General features: G+C 32.3%; 2 protein-coding genes across 2 annotated transcripts; one reads left to right on the forward strand and one right to left on the reverse strand.

Annotated features, from left to right (window-relative positions):
• Nucleotides 1-10,996: 10,996 nt before the first annotated feature.
• On the forward strand, nucleotides 10,997-12,899 carry LOC139498044 (uncharacterized). The gene has a single exon (XM_071286351.1). It carries the CDS (start codon nucleotides 11,084-11,086, stop codon nucleotides 12,815-12,817), a length of 1,734 nt encoding a protein of 577 aa, XP_071142452.1. The 5' UTR covers nucleotides 10,997-11,083; the 3' UTR covers nucleotides 12,818-12,899.
• A 5,505-nt stretch (nucleotides 12,900-18,404) lies between these two features.
• Nucleotides 18,405-22,320, reverse strand: LOC139497806 (uncharacterized). Its single transcript, XM_071286041.1, has 4 exons — nucleotides 22,118-22,320; nucleotides 20,493-20,670; nucleotides 19,253-19,465; nucleotides 18,405-18,428 (listed from the first exon to the last, which is right to left on the reverse strand). The coding sequence occupies exons 1-4, from the start codon at nucleotides 22,318-22,320 to the stop codon at nucleotides 18,405-18,407; spliced, it is 618 nt and encodes a 205-aa protein (XP_071142142.1).
• Between the last annotated feature and the right edge of the window lie 371 nt (nucleotides 22,321-22,691).

A 22,691-nucleotide genomic window follows, 5' to 3' on the forward strand; every position in this document is an offset into this window, starting at 1 on the left:
ATTCAGTACACAATGTTTAAATATCTGCAGGCCTAGGAAGTGTTTTTTTTTTAAACCGACGAAAAGACGATACGCGTCGACCTACACTGTAAATGAAAACAAACTGTAAATTCGAAGACCAGGTAGACTTTGATCTATGCGTAGTGTAAAAATGTGTACTGATTGATATAACAACAAATATCAATGGCCTTCAGACTTGATACAATCACAATTAGAGGGGGTCAAACCAGATTTAATTGCGGTATACTACTGTTGTTTTTATTTACTTGCGCTAAAACTTCAGCATTAAGTATCTAGAAAATAAATCAAAATGAAACACGAAATGAAAGCCTTTCACCGTAAAGCACAGTTACCACCAAGATGACCACTTACTTCAAAATAAAAATAAAAGAAAACACCAAATAAGACACAAAAATGTTACTCTCAAAACAGAAAACGAGTTAAGGATGGTGTCTCTCCTTTTGCATTTGTAGAGACAAATATTTCTCTGTTCAAGAGTCATAAATCGATTGAGAGAAAACAAATCTGGTTTACAAACTCAAAGTTAAACTTCGGAAAACAAATCAACTATAAGAGGAAAACTACAAAACAATAGAAACGCTGAAGTGCAACAAAATACAAACGACAATGCAACACACACAGAAACGATATATTAGATAACAACTGCAATATTCCTGATTTGGTAGAAGACACTTTCAAAAAAAAAGTGGTGGTTTGAACCTGGTTTTGATGGCTAGCCAAACCTCGCGCTTTATGGCAATGATAAATTTCCGGAATACAGTACAAATAAATGCAAGATCACTCAGGACACATGAATATATGAATAAATAATATAATAGTACATTTCGACATGTAAACCACAGAAAAAACAACGAATACCCAAATCAATTTACGACAACACTCAAAAACAGCATAATAGAATTAAAAACTGTGCGTCATATGAATGTTTCAACGCCACAAAAAGTGACGTCACAGGTTAATTTATAAAAATTGAATTTAAATCGAGAATAAGTATCTAATTATGTTATAATATAAATACCCAAAATCCAATGAAAATTAAACTAGAGGCTCCAAAGAACCTGTGTGGCTCACCTTGGTTTATGTGCGTATTTAACAAAGGATCCTCTCTAACATTGTAGACGGGAATAGATGTATGACAAAATTCTCTGCATTTGTTGATCTTGTATTACATGTTCTGATAATTTAATCTCTTTAGCTGCTCTACAAATTCTTCAATTTTTGCTAAAAACAAAAACCCAAGAGAAGGTAAAAAATAATCTACTAACTATATTGGTAACATTTTCTTGTTAGTAGAAATTGCCTTGCTGATCATTTTGTGACTTGAAGACGAGTATATTGACTTATTATAATATTTATCATATAATGCAACACGTAAAAAAAATGATGATTATCGTCATTAAAGGGCAATAACTACAAAAAGGAGTCGTCGGACGATTTCTTCCATATCGTTCTGGTTGTTGATCTTGTCTTGCTCATCGTTTTTGCGTATTAAAGTATCTATAAAATTGTGAATGAAAATGGGGAATATGTCAAAGAGACAACAACCCGACCATAGAAAAGCAACAGCAGTAGGTCACCAACAGGTCTTCAATGTAGCGAGAAATTCCCGCACCCGGAAGCGTCCTTCAGCTGGCCCCATAACAAATATATACTAGTTCAGTGATAATGAACGCTATACTAAACTCCAAATTGTACACAAGAAACTAGAATTAAAAATAATTCAAGACTAACAAAGGCCAGAGGCTCCTGACTTGGGATATATCCATGTATTGTATTTGTAAAGCATATGAAGCAAAAAACAAATGGTAAATTCGTCTTCAAATGGAAATTTCACTTTAAAAAGAAGTTGAAAGACGATTTCGGCCATTTAAAACTTATTTGTTGATTATTTTGAGTTTTTCTCCGTCTATTTTAGTTAACAAGATGATTGGCATATTGAAAAAAGGTGAAATTTGTCAATAAAGTGAAAACCTAAAGGAAGTCGTCTGACAGTTTTGACATAATGAGACAAGTGGTAGAGCTCAACGTTCGAAACAATATTTTGCTCCTGTCAGATTTTTTTTCTATTTATAACGGTTTTAAAACATCGGACACATTTTTGAAGCTACATTGTATATACCCCAATAATGAGTGTGACTTTCTTTGGTTTAATTTGGCCCAGTAGTTTCAGATAAAATCATTTTTGTAAAAGTTAACAGACGACGATGGATGACGGACGACGACGGGTGACAGTGACAATTGATGGGAAAAGCCCAATTGACCCTTTGGGACAGATGAGCTAACAAAAGTGGAAGTCCATACCACTGTATGACACCTGTTTATAGCTCCGTTATATTGCAAAAAATGTGTGAGAAACCTCTAACAGATGTAAAGGTTAATTTGCCAAAATTGTGTCAACATAATTATATCATATACATACAACACAACTGAAGGAAATATTCAAACAAACATACAAACAAATCTAACAAAAACGACATCAAAATAGTGTTTGTAGTTCATAGTACACACAGAAATTAACTTTCGCGATCAAGTATAAATTAAGTAAAATATAAAGATAAAACTAAACCAAACGATTTCAGCAAAACAATCTTGCACTAGGACATGTTAGAATGCCCAAAACAAACATCTGATAGCTGGATGCATAAATACCGAGTCCGTTAAAGGCCAAAACGACAAAAAGAAACATAATAGCAAGATAACAAATAAATCGAAAACTGTAATGGTAATTAAAATTTACACAAATTCAGTACTTAGAATCTATAACTGAAGACCATCGGTAGTGGACACTGCATATTTATCTATTAGGTCTTTGTACTTTCCGATGAACTTTTTGAGAAAAAGAATGAGACGTTCTTTGACAAAAACCTGCTAATCATTATTTTGATCGGACTTAGATGACGTTTTACAAAGTCTAAGACAGAGCTGCAAACTTTTGCATATCTAATCTTAAAAGAAATATATATTCAATACGATGGTGAAGTTGGTATATCGCTTCTAAGTCGTCGAATCTGAACCGAAATAAATATACATAGTTTAGTTTAAAATATATTCTCGGCATTGGTACAAAAGTCGATAAAAGAAACTTGTAAAAGTCTGGTCATTTGAATTATGTATTGCACGTTATAAAAAAGATGTTTACACAGAAAGTCTACGTTTTACTAATCTGTGTGTTTAAATTTGTTTGTATTTTTAAAACAAATCGACAAAAAGATGTTAGTCATAAATGTTTCTAGTAGCGCTCGGTGTTTAGGGATAATTGGAACCACAAATCCCAAAACTTTGTGCCAAATTGGAACATCTATACCATGGAGTTTCTTCAACAAAATTTCGAATGATTTTGAAGAGTAATGAATAGTGAATTCAATTAAAAATATTTCGTATCAATAAAATTTCATGCCAGGAACAGGAGAAGTGGCTCCTGGGCTGGTAATATTGTAGGAGACAAAACGTCTAATAGGAGTGGCAAAGACTAATAAGTTGTTAAAACTCGTCAAAGACAGCAGAAAAAATTCTGCTCAAATAGGTTTCTTCGCAACAAAAGTAATTTTAATGGGATTCGACAATAGATTGGAGATTAATGTGACTTTTAAAAATGGGTACCGAATCACACTAAAGCAGAATAGTTGAACATTTGAATTATTTTGACAAATTAAACAAAAACATATTCTTATAATACTTTAATACAGCCTGTTTCTTGTTAATAACAAAAAAAAACATATTTTGATATCACATTTGCCTATTGTTACGTGAAAAAGGACATATTTTAAGATTCAGATGAATAAAACCTATCTAGTGTGTGACACATTAAAAACGCTGAAGAAGGTTTATTTTGCTTTAGATATAACAATATCATTGTGAAAATTTTCACACTCATTGTCAAAGGTGCCATTGGCTCATCTAAGTGTTACTGGTGAAATATGTCCTATAATACATACGGTTATAATATTACTTTTAAGAACAACAAAATTAAATGAGCTTTCTCCTTTATTTTATTATATAATTTTGTTATTGACACTTGTGGAAAAAACTAGAGTACTTATTCAATTCTGAAAGATGGTATATTTAATTATGACGTCTTTTATTTGTCTTTATTTGTCCGAGAACTTGTTTCTTTCAGATTTGAAATTAACGAAAAATTATTAAGTTTCCACTTATAACACAAAATATATATATACAATCAATTATTAAACAAAACTGAAACTTACATATTTTACTCATCGAAATTTCATAATAATTTCCTTAAAAATGAATAATTTTCATATTTCTTGGAAAAATTTATATCATCTAACAATAGAAATAATCTTATCTAAACCATAAGCTTACTGTGTATAATAACATTTTCTACTGTTAAACCATGAGCTAACTTTATATAACAACATTTCTTTCTGTTCATCACTAGCTAGCTATGTATTATCAATTTCTTTCTGCTCATGATTAGTTTACTTTGTACAATTAAATTTCTGTCTACTCGAAAGTAACTTACTTCGTATAATAACATTGCTTTCTGCTTGTCAATAGCTTACTGTGTACAATTACATTTCTTTCTGCTCGCCAGTAACTTACTTCGTATAATAAAGTTGCGTTCTGCTTGTCAATAGCTTACTGTGTATAATAACATTTCTTTCTGCTCGTCATTAGCTAACTTTGTATTATTAAATTTCTTAATGCTTACCATTAGCTTACTTTGTATAATTACATATCTTTATACTTAATATGAGCCTTATATGATATTTTTTTACTACTTTTCGAATACGTCCGTATTTGTGATTTGTATTCGTTTGTGTATGAATGAATCAATAATATCCTAGTTCAGGTGGCACGATAGTATTTACTTTCAGGGAACTATGTTGCTCTTTTGTGTTCCCTACCTAGATTCATGTATTGAAACACTGTTATTGTATAAAGTATACAGTATGCACTCAACATATCTTCAAAGCTGAGGGAGAAACAAGGTTTAGGAAAAAGAAAATATTTCAAATATAGGTGAAAGGAATTTTGTTAAATTGTATATTCAATGCATGATAAAAGACCTCAAAGGGCTATTAGCCTGATGTTTATACAGACAGCAGAAAAAGTAAACAGTCATCATCATTAAGATGTTTACTTTTGCCAATAGTGACTTGGATGTAGAGTTGTCACATTGGCACTCATACCACATCTTTTTATATCTATATATCATACAAACACATATTTTCTTCTGAATATTGTAATGAAAGTACTTCAGTTAACTGTGTATGTAGGTTCTAAGTCAATGTTAAAAAGTGATTAAAGCTCCACATTAAATACCAAGATTCATGCTTTCACTGTCGAATAACATGTATAAACTATTTGTACTAAAGTTCTGTCCCTTTGAAATGATAATTCTATGGAATATTTCATTATAAACTCTCACACTCTCAAGTGTATAATTCGTGTATCGAACTTACACGAAAGGTTTATATTCGCAATGTCTCGGACAAGTTCGAAAATGACTCCGGATTAACTATTACAAAAAGAAAATACCGCTTTAAAATGGTTGATTATATGAAAATTGCATTGTAAGGGCTTTCAGGCTTATAATTCTATAAGAGAATTAGAATTTTTTTTCAAGAACACAAAACAGTTTTAGTTTCTGCCCTTTCTATATTTATAAATCATTATTATCATCAATTAAAGACGAGAGGAAACTTACACCTCGTAAATATCGTATAAGTTAAAATCCCTAAAGTGGATACCTTATGTATCTGTACTATAAAATACTTAAAACTTTTAAGGAATAAGATAATGATCAGTGAGGTTGGGGGGGAAATCTGATGGAGAGTTTTTGCCATTTAAATCAATGAAAAGTACTTCTATATATGTAAATCTGATAGGAAAAATCCTGTTTGAACGAAGCCAATTGGAAGTAATATACCTCTGTTTGAACGAAGCAACATTGTTTATCATTCTTATTAATAGTTATCAAAGGTACAAGGATTATAATTTAGTACGCCAGACGCGCGTTTCGTCTACATAAGATTCATCAGTGACGCTCATATCAAAATATGTATAAAGCCAAAAGAGTACTAAGTTGAAAAGTGAGGATTCAAAATTTCAAAAAGTTGTGTCAAACACGTCTAAGGTAATCTATGCCTGGGATAATATAATACTTAGTTTTTCGATAAATTCAAAGTTTTGTAAACAGGAAATTTATAAAAATGACCACATTATTGACATTCACGTCAACACAGAAATGTTGACTACTGGGCTGGTGATACCCTCGGGGACGAAACGTCCACCAGCAGTGGCATCGACACAGTGGTGTAAATTACTTTCAAACCTTCCGTCACTTTCTATTTAAAAATTTCTCCCAATAGTGACATTGCACTATGGCTACTTTCCTAGCCAGCAGAGACAATCGTATGGCTTAGCCATGGAAATATAGATAAACAGTCATGTCTAAATGCTTAACATTAGAAATGAGCATTTCTGAAAGCATAACTTTCTTGCCATGTACTATGAAACATGCGTGAGGCTAAAATTTGAAGTAAATTTTATCAGACACGACGTTCTGGTTCTCTGTTCGCTAACTAAATTATCGCTATCCGTAATCGGTATTTGTATGGTATGTTAGCCTTTAAAAAAGTTAACATAACTTTTTGGTAGATCAATTGTAGAAAAGCTTTATTAGAAAAACAAATCACAAAGCAACTTAACTTTAACATAATCTATTACTAAGGTAGCAAAATATAATGATATGTTCTACCCCAATTAGACAGCTTTGAACTGATGAAATTACTTTTATACAGCTCTTAAATTTATAAATGAAGAACCAAGACAAAGAAGAAAGATACATTTTTCATATGCTTATAATTTCATTATATATAATTATAACATAATCGGTTATTATAAAATTAATTGCCAAATTGACCACATTTGAATGAAATTAGCTTTTTTGTGTCCTTCGTGAAGCTCATCAACTTCATTTTAATTCACGCATTCTCAAGGGTATCCTTCAGGATTGACTATATTTCTAAATCAATTAATTTTTGATCATACATAAAGAAAAATACACACCTTGTGCATCACAAATCAGATATGGCGGGAGAAGTTATATCACAGTTGACCTTGATCTAAGTCATTTGCTACTGATTAGGTCAAAACTCCGCTGACCTGGATGTACATCAACTATCAATAATCTCAGTAGTCAAGTTACACATTGCATTAACTTTTCCATTTATTTCCATTTATTTCTTTTTTTTCGCCTGGCAGCTCATATATTACATATAAATGTATTTATTTGGAATGTATTTTCTTTTTCTATGCAATTTTCCATCTCTATTTTCCATAACTGTTTGAATAGCTGGTCATAAAGCTGTAAGTTGATTCTATTGATCGAAATAATTAAAAAAAAAACAACAACAACATCAAACAATACGTGTTTATTCAATTCCTAAATGAATGTGTTTGTTTTGTTTTGTTTATTTTTACCTATATTGCTTTAATTTGAGAAACCATATCAAACGTATGTTGGCCAAAATGAATCAGATTGAGAAAGTAATAAAAAAAAATACATTTTATAAACGACGAAAGTGAAGGAGCGGGAAAGTCTTGAAATAGACAATTTGAATAGATATAAACTTAGTAAACCGGAGAGCGGAAATAAACGCTTTACGACAATAAAATTTACAAAAGGGAAGAATTTATATTTGTTTTCTATACAATATACTTCCCTTTATCAAATACCTCCTAGAGAAAGGAAGTCAATAATCAGACCAAACAATCAGTTTGTTTGTCATATTTTGCAGAAAGTAAGATGAGAAAATAATGATAAGAAATAAAATATCATTAAATTTATTCATTCTTTTTATTTTAAATGATTTGCTCAATTCATAGAATAAGAAATTGGGTGCCATTTTAAGTAAACTTTCTACAAATGGGTAAATAAACCCAACATAGATACCAGGACTAAAATTTGTATATACGTCAGACGCGCGTTTCGTCTTCAAAAGAACTTATCTTTAGAAATTTGAAATGAATCCTTTTGTTAGTGATTAACTTAATACTACACGAAAATTATAACGTGCATTCCTTGGCTTATGAGACCTTGTTTCAAGGAAAGACATAATTAGATTTAATAATCATTCTTTCATTTCAAACTTCTGAATAAAAGCTTAGAAATAAACATCTTTAAATTTCGCAAAAACAATATGCTGAGATAAGAGCTTACAAGTGTAGAAACACAAATTAATCCATATGAAATTTGGCCCAACAGAAGCTCGAAAGACACAAAACCGGTTGAAATTAGTACAAAAAAACTAAAAACAAATTTTCATATAAACAAATACTAAAAAGAAACAAACGAGAAATACATCAAACAATATGAATAAAACTTTGAACACTTGAATTATATAATGTAGAAATTGTAAAAATATGATATTTTGATTGCATATGAGTGGGATTTTTTTTTATTTGAAAGAATCAAAAACTGTAGTGGCCAAAGACAATAGCAATCAAAACCAAGGAGCAAACAGAAACTCACAAATCCAAAAGATATGTACATCAACAGATATAAATAATAAATAAGAAACAACACGACCTCCTAAAAAAACTGGGAGTGAAATCAGGTGCTCCGGAAGGGTAAACATTTCCTGCACCGCATACGGCACCCGTCGTGTTATTTCTTTGTTCAGTTTGGTAATGATGGAAGGTTATTATGACTGAGGAAGAATCTCAGATATTATTTCTCACACACTTTTGTCATAATGGCCAATCAGCTCATGATGCGAAATCAGATCCATTGATAAAATTAAAAATGATAATTTCCTTAACGTCTGAAGAAATAAGTTCTTTGTATATATCTTAATAAAATCACCTTTATGCGTTAAATAAAGCCGTTGAAACCGTGACTAATATCGATGATATGCCGCTATACATAAATGATGTGTGTGTCAAGCCTTTGCAATCGTGACTTTTTTTGATGATATGTCTCTATACATACAAGAGGTTTGTCTGTGTTTTTGATGTGTTTTGTTATTTGATTTTGCCATGTGATTACGGACTTTCCGATTACATTTTCCTCTTAGTTCAGTATTTTTGTGATTTTACCTTTTTTGTGTGCAACCTTTAAAACATGACTTATACAAATGACATGCCGTCTTACATATAGGGGCTTGTGTGTCAAGCATTTGCAACCGTGACTGATATCGATTCAATCACGTTACACATATTTTTGTAAAGATATACAAACAAAAATTAATGAAACGAATTGAATGTTTAAGGACGATTTTTTCCCGTGTGTTACTCATTTATGTTTTTTATTTGGTCGGGTTGTTGTCTCTTTGACATATTCCCCATTTCCATTCTCAATTTTACGGAAGAAAGTACTTAATCCATTGTCAAAGTTTCAAGTTTCTCAAGTGGTTTTGTGTTCACTATTCTTATTAAAATAGGCACAACAGTGATGAATGTGATGACAGTTGACGCTCATAGTAGTACTAGTGTGTAAACAAGTTAAAAGGTCCAAGTCATAAATTTGTTATATATTACATAACTAATTGGACACTAGATCACAGTTGACACTAATACTATAATATTCAATTATATAAACCAAAAAAGAGGTAAGTTCTTTTTCGATTCTATGTTTCTCAAATAACGAATAGGTTTCGGGAGGGACAATGCCTGATATTCAGATGATAAAGGCATAATCTTTCAATCAGTTTAATTGAGGTCTGAAGCTGGCATGTCAGTTAACTGCTAGTAGTCGGTTGTTGTTTATGTATTATTGTCATTTTATTTATTTTCTTTTGTAACATATCCTGACATCGGATTCGGACTTCTCTTGAACTGAGTTTTAATGTGCGTATTATTATGTGTTTATTTTTCTACATTGGCTAGAGGTATAGGGGAAGGTTGAGATCTCCTAAACATGATTAACCCCGCCGCAATTTTGCGCCTGTCCCAAGTCAGGAGCCTCTGGCCTTTGTTAGTCTTGCATGATTTTTTTTATTCTAGTTTCTTGTGTATAATTCGGAGTTTAGTATGACGTTCAGTATTACTGTACTAGTATACATATGTTTCAAGTAGTCAGCTGAAGGATGCCTACGGGTGCGGGAGTTTCTCGCTGCATTGAAGACCCATTGGTGGCCTTCGGCTGTTGCTCTATGGTCGGGTTGTTGTCGCTTTGACACATTCCCCATTTCCTTTCTCAATTTTATTTGTATTTTGGTTTTTCAAATCATCGTTTACAAAGTACCGTATTGGTCATTTTCAAAACGACAGGTGAAAAAATAACAATTTCACGGCCAAAGAGCAAATTTAGCGAAAAGATAATCCACATAATAGCAGAAATTTTTGCAACATGAGTGTTACTTATACCGATGGGGAACTATCAAAAACTCTTTTCAGTTTTAATACTTAAACTGTTGGTCTCTCGAGAACGCTTAATGATTATTTAAGTTAAACAAAGAGACCAAACACTCAACGATCTTAGTATTTATGTTGCCTCAGATTCTAATCCCTCAATGAAAAGCTTTAACAAACTTTGGATAACACAAAATGCGTCTTTTATCTGTGGACATCTTTTTATTTTAACGTCAATGATGAGTTTTTTGTAGACGAAACCGTTTCGCGCGTCTAGCGTTCATTATCTTAAGCCTGGTATATATAATGAGTTTATATATAGAGCTATATTTTCAAGTATTCAATAAAAAAATCAAGTTTCTATGAAAAGAAACTAGATAAAAAATGGACCACTTGCAATATGTGTCAGGCTTTATATTTTCAAAGAGGGGTGGTGCATCTGCATATTAATATTAAAAGAAAATATTGAAAACACAAAATCTATAATATTCATCTTCCAAATTTACATTCAAAATTCCATACAAAAAATGTTTAGCAATAAATCATAACGTGGTGCGTTAATTTGTCAAGTACCAAATCAAACTAAATTAATAGTTGAATTATTTATTTCTTTTAAAATTTTAGATTTTCTGGAATAATGAATCATACAGACGAAGAAATTTCACTTGAATTTTACCATTACTTCTGTAACATTGTTGGTTCAGAAGATGTTGTGAAAACAAAACGAGGTTTATTTACGATAATGGACTATGTGTACAATGGTAATGGTTTAACCACTCTTATTAGCAGTGGAAGTAAAGCAGAAGGTTTAGATCTAAAAGGCAGTGATTTCGATAGAATGTGTGTATTGGATTTATTTCAGGTATATGAGAATAACAATAATGTGATAAATGGTCATTTACATAGGCCTATTTTAATGGAAACAAATGACACAAAACCTGGGTTTACGAAATTAAAGGTGGATCCCTTTTTAAAAAAAATACCTTTGTGGAGGACCACGCTTGATACTTTAGGCGAAGAAACTTTTATCTCAAGCAAACGTTTTAGGGAACTCTTTTTGATATTTGATTTGATTATACATGGTCCTTGCCTATCTGATCTAGCCGAAACATGTGATTACGCATTATGTCTCCGATGTAAAGAATGGATAACATCAGCTCAACCGTGGATTAACAGACCAAGATCTACGTGGCCAGATTACAAACTTGTAACGTCAATAGTCCAATATGGTGTTTTATTTGTTCCTATTGGATCTAAATATTCACCTCACGAAGACCTAGAATGGCGAATTTCATTTTCAATGGCAGAAAAACAATTAATTTATTCTTTTTCACACACTCAATTATTATGTTATTCGTTATTAAAAATTATTTTAAAAGACATAATCAAACCGAAACATGGTGACCTAATTTGTTCATATTTCCTTAAAACAATAATGTTTTGGTTAAGCGAAGAGTCATGTCCTTCAGACTGGAAACCCGGATCATTTTTGTCTTGTTTTCTGAACTGTTTTAGACGACTGAAGTACTGTGTAGAATACAAAACATGTCTTCATTATTTCATCCCAGATAATAACCTATTTGAGGATCGATTCACTGATGACCAACAAGTTTCTTTACTGAATACGTTGCAGCTTATATATATGTCACCATGGGCTGTCATTTTTAATACGTCGATGTTTCAAGAGTATAGGTTGGATTCTAGAAATTCACACGGGTTCGAACTGACAGTTTCCGTATTGCCATGTCTCTGTCTTTCTTTATATAGTAGTGATGATTTTCCAATATACGATTTAAATGCTGCACTGAACCGCGTTATAACATGTTGTATTAATTTTCCAGACCAGGAATTATCTAAATACGTGATGTCTTTGATGTCAAACCTGTACATACAAGTACATTTTCCGAGGAACTTAACTATAAGTAACAAATCTTTCTATAGACAAAGCCATATCATATTTGGTACCTTCAAGATTGGGCTATCTTTCGATGTATTGAACTCTTGGTTGTTGTTTGCATCCTATTTGTATCAATGTAAACGTTTCAAACAATGCATTACTATAATAAGCTACTGCCTATCTAAGTGTACTCCAGATAATATACCGTTGTATTATTCAGTCAGTCATTTCAGCTTAGAGGAGCAGACAGTTTTCGAGAGAATGCATCGGGCAGTTGGTTTAATAGCAACGTGTAAAAATCTTATTATTCAAGATGTTGTTTTCTACTTTCCGTTTATTTTACTTCCAATAGAACTGACACGGCTACCTAAAGTGATGAACAGGATGTATATACCGTCTGTTGTTTACTGTCATGTATTATTATTTTTGTGTTTTCATCATCTTCGAGATAACAGGGGAAAATTAACTGCTATTCGTGATATCGAACTCACAATAAGAGAAAGATACTTCATAAGCCATGATAAGAAAGCATTAGACACAGTGAATCAATGCCTGGATATAGTAAAAGCATTGGTATAGACGGAATACACCGCAGCGTTGAATAATATACAATTTTAGAATAAAAAAGATTACTTTAATAGTCATGAAAGATACTAATTCTGAATTAAAAGTATGATACAACAATATCTTTTGAATTGGTCTTTTTTATTTTTCGTTTTTATTGATAATTTACTTTAAAAATATGAGTATGTTGTTTGTAGTATGGTGTCGGTAGGCAAGACAAAAATATTGAGACGAAATTAAATTTTTCATGACAAGCCGTTGAATCAAACTAACATTTGAAATATGATTCCTGGCCGTCGATTTATACTATTTCTTTAATTTAAACCATGATGGTCTAACATGAGTAACACGACTTGTGCCACATATGGAAAAAATCTACTCACCCTTCTGGAGCACCTTAAATCACCACTAGTGTTTGGTGGGCTTCGTGTTGCCTAGTCTTTAGTTTTTAGCTTACCTGGCCTAAAAGGCCAAGTGAGCTTTTCTCATCACTTGGCGTCCGTCGTCGTTAACTTTTACAAAAATCTTCTCCTCTGAAACTACAAGGCCAAATTTCACCAAACTTAGTCACAATCATCACTGAGGTATCTTGTTCCAAAACTGTGTCCGATGACCCGGCCAACCTACCAAGATGGCCGCCATGGCTGAAAATAGAACATAAATGGGGTAAATGTAGATTTCGGCTTATATCTCTGAAACCGGGGCATTTAGAGCAAATCTGACATGATGTGAAAGTGTTTATACGGCCAAGATCTATCTGCCCTGAAATATTCAGATGAATAGGACAACCTGTTGTTAGGTTGCTGCCCATGAAATTGTAATTTTAAGGAAATTTTGCCGTTTTTGGTTATTATCTTGAATATTATTATAGATAAAGATAAACTGTAGCAACGATAGTGTTCAACAAAGAAAGATTTACAAATAAGTCAACATGATCAAAATTGTCAGTCGACCCCTGTTATTGCTCTTTTTTGCTTATATCTCTGAAACTAAGGCATTTAGAGCAAATCTGTTACGGGCAAAAAATGTTCATCAGATTAAAATCGATTATCTGCCAACAATTTTTCAAATCTAACAACCCGTTGTTGGGTTGCTTTTCCTGAATTGGTTCTTTTAAGGACATTTTGCAGTTTCTGGTTATTATCTTAGCTATCATTATATTATCTGAAAATATTTAACATCTAATACTATTAATAATGTTTTAACCTAATTTCACATAACTAACAAAGCATTCGTAAATACAGGTGATCAACACAAGCTCTTGGGAGCCTCTAGTTTTATATTAAGTTTGGAATACTGTTAGTTGTCTTTTGATTAATTGCTTTTCTTCTCTTGCCATGAGATTGTCAGTTGTTTTCGGCTTATGAGTTTGAATATGCCTTTGATCACTTTTTCTCACGCATTTACTTAAATACTACATGAGTACTCTTTTCCCATTCTATTGATAACTTCTTAATTATACTATGACGCTACATATTTAAACTCACTTATACGTTAAAAAAGAAAAATTAAAATTAAAATTACACATCAAGATATAGTTATCAAAGCTACCAGGATGACAATTTAGGACGCTAGACGCACGTTTCGTCTACATAAGACTCATCATATGTGATGCTCATATCAAAATAGTTAGAAAGCCAAACAAGTACAATGTTGAAGAGTATTGAGGACCCAGAATTCCAAAAATATTGTGCCAAACACGGCTAAGGTAATCTATTCCTGGGATAAGAAAATCCCTAGTTTTTCGAAAAATTCAAAGTTTTGTAAACAGGAAATTTACAAAAATGACAATACAATTGATATTCATGTCAACACCAAAGTGCTGACTACTAGGCTGGTGATACCCTCGGGGATAAAACGTCCACTGCAGTGGCATCAACACTCAGAACTCCAAAGTGTTAAGACCGATTGTGTCAATAAGGTATGCGTCTCCTAGTTTATATGTTGAGATCAATTGTGTCGATAGGGTATGTGTCTCCCAGTCTATATGTTGAGACCGATTGTGTTGATAGGGTATGTTTCTCCTAGTTTATATGTTGAGACCGATTGTGTCGATAGGGTATGTTTCTCCTAGTTTATATGTTGAGACCGATTGTGTCGATATGGTATGCGTCTCCTAGTTTATATGTTGTCCAATTGTGTCGATTGGGTATGAGTCTCCTAGTTTATATGTTGAGTCCGATTGTGTCGACAGGGTGTGCGTTTCCTAGTTTATATGTTGAGTCCGATTGTGTCGATAGGGTATATTTCTCCTAGTTCATATGTGAGACCGATTGTGTCGATAGAGTATGCATCTCCTAGTTCATATGTGAGACCGATTGTGTCGATAGAGTATGCATCTCCTAGTTTATATGTTGAGACCGATTGTGTCGATAGGGTACGCGTCTCCTAGTTTATCTCTAATGCACTTCGAAATGAGGAACTCAAAAATAAAGTGAAAAGAAAAAATCTCTGTGTAGTGATATTGGGCATATTTCTATTTTTTACAAATGACTGAGCTTAACCATTTGTGGTGATTAGGAAAGTAGAGGAATATGGAATAAATATGTAAAAACTCTAGAGTTATTTAATGTGTTCAAAGTATTAAATTTTCAAAGAACTTATTGTCTTCAAAAGTAGATATTTTACCACAAGGAGCCGCATCACAAAAGGCTGTTCGGGGTATGCTAATTTACTGAAAAAGTAATCTCACTTCGTACCCCGAAAATTTAACCACATATGTGAAAATGTCACAGCATCGAAACGAGCTATCATACATATCCAAGTTTACGATATGGACTGAGATACAGGAAAAAACGTTACTATTACCGCCTATGTAAAAACAATTTAAGATATTGACCCAGCTGATTTTATGATGTTTGTCCAGATTTTAACAGGTATAACAATTATTGCAGAGAACAGCTTATCACTTTAATAACCAAAATCCCCCCACAAAAAAAATAGATAAAAACAAAATGTAAAACAAAGTTTTTCTTTTTATTAATATCCGAAAACAACGATTAGAAGTTTATCATACTGACATTTTGCATATGAGTTTTAAATATTATAAGATATAACGTTTTCCCGATTCAGAAGTAATTGCAAACGTAAGTTAACCCAAATTTAATTTTAGATATGGAATATATGTTTAAAATATAAATTATGGGAGAAGAAAGAAAAAAAGAAAGTGGGGAAGTAAATTGGCAAAAATATTAAACATTGTGAAGTAGAAAAGTTACAAGGTCATAAACCCTCTATGAAAGTACAATTAATCACAAGGAAGAAAATACCTACGTGTTTGTCAGTTTCCTTTAGATAATAAATTCCTATACTAAAACTCTGTGCTAAAGGACCTTACTAAAGGGGAAGTTTCTATTTCGACGAAATTCAAAAATCCGTGTGTATGTCAAACATATGTTTACAACTTCATAATCGCTTATACAATGCGAATACAATGGAAACAAAATAAAGAAAAACTCAAGATTCGAAATAAAAAAGCAACAAATTCAAAAAAATTAATATATAATATTTAAGCTTATTTATTCATGACAGACACAATATCATTATTTCATGATAAAATATAAATGAATAAAATAAACTTTTTCAAATATTTCTTTTGTCAAATGAACAAAATAATCTTAATAGCATATGAGACAATATCCCTAATGCGTCTTGAAATGATGAAATCAAAAGTCACGTGTAAACAAAAAATCTCTGTGTAGTGATATTTGACACTTTTCTATGATAAACGTGTGACTGAGCTTAACCAATTGAATTAATTTAGAAATTAGGGGAACACAGAATAAATGTGTAAAATCTATGATGCTATTAAATGTGTTCAAAGGACTTAATTTTATTGTGTTAAAAATGGAACGTTTTACCATGAGGAGCCGCATCACAAAAGGATACTCGGGGTTTGCTAATTTACGGAAAAAGTAATCTCACTTCGTACCCCGAAAATTTAACAACATATGTCAAAATGTCTCAGCTTCGAAACGAGCCATCACACATATCCAAGTTAACGATATGGACGAGCAATAGAAGAAACCGTTACCATTACCGCCTATGGAGAAACTAATACGCATACAAACAAGTTATAGGAGCAGTTAATTATCACAAATAGTTTATATATTAAACTTTAGCTGTTGTAACGTACAATATCCAGTCATACTCATAGGTCGAAAATAAACTGACAACACCATGGCTCACAATGAAAAATCAAACAGAATAACAGTAGTATACATGACACAACATAGAAAACTAAAGACTAAGCAACATGAACGCCACCAAAAACTGGGGAGGATCTCAGGTACTTCGGAAGGGTAAGCAGATTCAGCTGCACATGTGCACCCGCCGTGTTGCTCATGTTATCACAAACCCGGTAAATAGTAAAATTCGGTAGTACACATTCATGTAAAGGGAAGGTGATTGTAGTTACGACATAAGGTACATATCCGATGTCATATGTGAAACGGAAATTCCACAAAAGTCAACCAACTTGTGATAGCGCCCGTAAAAATTACGAAGGTATGATTTCAACTTCACCATTTTGAACTATTGGTTTGATTGCTTCCTTGTGAGCAGCAGTCCTCTTTCAAGGAAATCATGATAGGAAATTCAAACCTGGGAATATCGTATCAATTGCAAGATAAATACGCATGTAGGAGCTGAATTACTGTTGCTACATAAAAATGGAAAGTTCACAATTTGGAAAGCTAAAATCATCTCTTTTGTTGTAAAGTATTGTTTTCAACCGACCCTCATTTTCATTTTCTAGACTAAAGTCAAGATATGAGGCAGACCTAACTGAATATGTTGTATCCTTTATCTCTAATTCGATGGGATATATGCTTTCAACATAGTTACCAAATTTTTAATTATTTAGTGAGAGAACATCATCTTTTTTAGCGGAAAGTAAAGTTAAAGGATATCATCTTTCTTCATAAAAAGTTGCTGTATGAAGTCATAATAATAAATAGAAAAACAAGTCGGCAAGAAGAGGAACACAATTGGTTCCCATTGGAATGCCGACGGTCTGTTGAAAAATGTAACAAATATGTTGTCAATCAAGAAATCAAGCATCGTGATAATGTCAGTTTCAGAGATATTTTGTTTGAATGATTCTTTACAAAGTAGGATTTATCCCTCCCTAAGACAGGATACTTGTATCTAGGTTTGCCATTCTTTTTTATGATACAAAGCAATACCATCGCTTTCAATTTGTCTTTTAGTTTGGAATGGGAATACTTGTGTAAAGTGTAGAAAAGTTAAATGTTTTGATACTATTGCAAGATGAAAGAAACTTAGAATGTGTGTACTCTAAAGGATGTTTGGATTTTTTTTTATCGAAATCTAATTCATGCCATTTCTTGAATAGGCATTCTAAAAATATCTTATAGCCCGGCTTTGATTGCTGATAAAATAGATGTTAATTATTCAGATAAAGGTTTCGTGTAGCACTTGGAAGTGTTTGTAATGACACTTATGTAGTTAAGTTATACAATACAGTGATGGAAGATCCATTTCTTCGTCTTTAGTTGAAACTGTAAAAGCATTATAAGACGTCATGATTACTTGGTCTACATTTTTTACTTAATTAGGTGCTAAATTGTTTTTTTTTATTTCAACCAACCTCTATGAAGACTATCTAAGGAAAAAACAAGTTTTAAGGTAAGTCTTAATAATAAGAACATCTTGAGCGGTCTTTTAAAATGTTTGCGTTTAATGAAGATATAATGAGGTCTTTGCTGTAAAAACCCATAATCGCATCTTCTCGATTTGGTTTCAATAACACTATGTACGTTACTCTTTCATTTTTTTATATGCACCTCTCCATCGAGCCATTAGCTATTTAATTGCATTCCTAAAACAGATAAAATTGAGAAGAGAAATGGGGAATATTTCAAAGAGACAACGACCTGACCGAAGATCAGACAACAGACGTGCAAAATGACAAACATAAACCAAAGACAACATATGAGCAACATGATAGACATGAACCAGGGGCAAAAACTGAACTACAATGGACAGGCACATACACAATGTTGTGGATTAACACATTACAAAACAATAAGCTATATAATAGTTATCTAAGGTGCTAGGCTTATAATTTAATACTCCAGACGCGAAGTGTTTTTCTTGCAATTACTAAAATCATTTGACCACGAGTTGAAATAGTGATCCCAAACTTTCTTCAGTACTGGTGGATAAGGTTGGAACGTTCCAGCATAATGAGCAAGTTCTTTATCCCAGTCAAGCTGATTGTGACACGTGATTCGTCGATTGGCGCCATCGTATTTAATTATCTTTTGGATTTCTTCGTCATTCGGTAATTTTGCTTTGTTTTCCAACACCGAACGAATAAACAGTGCTTTGTGCACTCATCTTGCAAAACGACACCTGCCGTGGTATTCCCATGAAAAACAGAGTGCGCCACTCAGCGGGAAATATGTATTTAAAGAAGTTACTAACATCTGAATTTTTCCCGATCTTGACTATTCCTTCCTGTAAGAATTTAAATTCGTGTTGGTATCCAGTACAATAGATAACAGCATCGACGTCAAGTTCGTCGTCGTTGTCTAAAATGACCGATGATTTGGTGAACTGTTTAAACGACGAACGTTTCTCTGTTATGCTATCTGGTAAGATTGTTGGTGCTTTTGTCCAATTATGGCAAAGATAAACCTGTAAAATAAATGATGGACTGTTATAACAAACAAAAACAAAATCAAATAATGTTATTGATTTCCGTTGTTACTTTCAATCAGGTATACATCGAATCATCATCTTTTCTTTTAGTTTAAAAATAGGGTTTTTGTGGTATGATATCAATTGTGTCATATCATGATATTCATGTTATAAATAGGGAAAAAAATGTATTTTTCTAGAAAGTTTAAAAAAAAGAGAGAGGCGAAAGATATTATAAGGACATTCAAACTCATAAGTCGGAATAAAATTGACAACACCATGCCTAAAAATGAAAAAGACAAACACTAGAGCATACACCACGACAAATAAACTAAAAACTTAGCACAACGAATCCCGCCACAAACTTGGGGTGATCTCATGTGCTCCGGTAGGGCTTTAAACCTATGTATGTGCCAAATGCAAATTTTATTGAAAGCATAAGAGTGACTTTACAGTAATAGGTAGAAAAGAACAAATACTGTATCTGAAATACGTAAAGACTTTTAATTAAAAGAAAACTGTAAAACAATAAATCGGGGATCGAAACATCAGGATTTTTCTGTTTAACAAATAGTTTTGTTAATTGAAGATTGAGATGGTTAGATATCCCATACTTGTAAACTCCCCCCAGTTTGGAGTGTTTCAAGCTGCCAAAATTTTCTTTTTCAGCTTAATGTTATGTAATGTTATTTGTCTCTTCTTCGTTATTCTTTCGGCATTAGATTTGCCATTTTTTAAAGGGAATTATGGTATTGGTATCCCATTAGTGTCTTTTTTGGTAAAACAAAAAAAAAAACAAATAAAGTCAACAGTAGTTTACCAGTGTTCAAAATGTATCAATTGATTGAGAGAAAACTATTTGATAACAACTAGCATATTCCTGACTTGGTACAGGGCATTTTAAGAAAGAAAAACGAAGATTAGATTTGGTTTAATGGTTACCCAAGCCTTCCGCTTTATTATAATGATAAATAAAATATCTCTAAAAACCGTGCATATGTTTCACAATAAATATATAACTTACTTTCTTAGCAAACTTTGATAGTTCAAAGGCAAGATCTATCCCTGTATACCGACATCCAAGTAAAGCAACCTTCAGATCTACAAAATTTTCTGGTCTACGGTACCACATACTGTGTAATACAAGCCCTTCAAATTCCTCTTGATTTTCTACGTCCGGATATTTAGGCATTGAACAATTTCTGCGAACAAATACAAAATAATCAAATTGTTAACACTGAACAATCATAAAGACATTTATGATGGTGCTAGAATTATAATGATTATGGTATTATCTTATAATAGTGAATAATATCATCAAATGGTAAAACAGCGACAAAAAAACAACATGAATAAATTTCGATTCTAATATGACGTGCACGTGCAAACTTTGCAAACAACACTGTGATAAAATTCTCTGTACTAATCGCAGTCTCAGAGATGAACATAATAATGGGTGTTACAATTAACCTCCCACGTAAATCCACATATATCGAAACCTATTTGCAGACGCTTTGTCGATGGTTTTAAAGAATCAAAACACAAGATCTCCGAGACATCTAATGTGTCAAAGTATAAAAGAATTCCGCAAAGGTCCACTAATTCCTTTGGTGTATTTAAGCAACTTCAAATGAAGATTTTTAGGTTTTTCTAGCAGTTATTTACGAAATAATTCCTGCACGTTACAGATTTATTAAAATGTTTTGGCTTCATCTAACAGGGAGTAAAAAAGAATAGTCACGCACACGCCATACTTACCCTCGTTTCAAATTACCGTATTTGTCCTATTAGAATTCTAATAATTCATGTAAGCCATGTATCTGTTGTAAATTTAAAAAAAAATATCGATCGTCAAAGGAAATCCAAATGGACAGTCCTTTATAAAATGCCAAAATCAAACCATTATCTAGAAAATATGGATTAATATAATGTTTGTTACAGCATGTAACAATATACACACCTAAAACAAAGTCATTCCATAATGTTGAAAATTGTATATTTAATCTGGAGTTATATATAACTAAACCTATAACTTGTTTGACAGTCGCATACAATTCCATTATATTGACAACAAATATGTGCAAAACAAACAGACATAATAAGTAAAATTATAAAAAAAATTTAATGAACAGCAGTCAATCTTTTGTAATGTATGTACCTAATGACAATACAATCAAAATTACTACCGATGCTATCTTTATTTCCTGTATATTAACGTTTTTTGAAAACACGATGTCGTGTGTATTTAAAAGTCTGCACACTTTTGTTAAATTATATAGTTTACATAGATATATTAAGATGTGGTATCATTGCCAATAAACAACTCTCCATCCAAGTAACAATTTGTATAGTAAACTATTATTGGTCAAATAACGGTCTTCAACACAGAGACTTTGCTCACACCGAACTGCAAGCTATAAAGGACCCAACAAATGAAAAGTGTAAAACCATACAAACGGTCTCATTTATATAAAAAAACGACAAACGAAAATTACTTATGATAACTAATTATGAACCACAAAATCAAACGACAACTAGTGAACAGCAGGTCCCTGACTCATATATATTCTCACTTATACTACGAACTACAACAGCTTGAAATGTGAATGCCCTCATAGAATAAAATTGAGAATGGAAATGGAAACATACCTAAGATTATGATAAATGGCACTGGTTATAGGTCGTCCATAAATGTCTTCTTTGATTTGATCTGTATACAGCCATGTTCCTCCCAAATCAAAGTTTCTCTCAAAGCATGTTAATTTGAAGTTTTCATTTTGAGAAAGTCGTCGGAGTGCTGAAATACCATGGAGTCCTGCTTCGATGATACCGATTCGTTTTATGTCAGACATTTTTTTCTCAAACACTCGTCGAGCGCTATCTATGTGACAAATTACTTGCAGCTATGCCGGATACTGTGATATTTGTCCGTTTTATACCATTCTGAATTTTGAATTTTCAAAAATACACCCATAGATTTGATATTCTAATTTGTATACAGAGGGGAAAAACAAGCACACACGTCCTGGTTACTGGCACGATTTTTTTCAGAACACTGTTTTATTGGTATGACTATTGATGCACATACAGTCAGAAAAACGGTTAGCTACTATGTCCTTAATTTTACACTATAGTGCTTGGTAAAATTAAATAATCTAAGGAATCTTCAAAGTTTTGTACTATTGATTAAAGTCAAATTTGAAACGGATTTTAGCAGTTAACT

The sequence above is a fragment of the Mytilus edulis genome, chromosome 12, assembly GCF_963676685.1.
Source record: "Mytilus edulis chromosome 12, xbMytEdul2.2, whole genome shotgun sequence".
Taxonomy (NCBI): Eukaryota; Metazoa; Mollusca; class Bivalvia; order Mytilida; family Mytilidae; genus Mytilus; species Mytilus edulis.

Excerpts from the sequence above, each read along its gene's own strand:
- LOC139498044 (XM_071286351.1), top strand. The coding sequence starts at position 11,084 with ATGGACTATGTGTACAATGGTAATGGTTTAACCACTCTTATTAGCAGT.
- LOC139497806 (XM_071286041.1), bottom strand. The coding sequence starts at position 22,320 with ATGTCTGACATAAAACGAATCGGTATCATCGAAGCAGGACTCCATGGT. Across the intron at positions 20,671-22,117 it reads GCCATTTATCATAATCTTAG|AAATTGTTCAATGCCTAAAT; the intron begins GTATGTTTCCAT and ends ATTTGTTCGCAG. Across the intron at positions 18,429-19,252 it reads AGATCGGGAAAAATTCAGAT|ATAGTCTTCATAGAGGTTGG; the intron begins GTTAGTAACTTC and ends TTTTTTCCTTAG.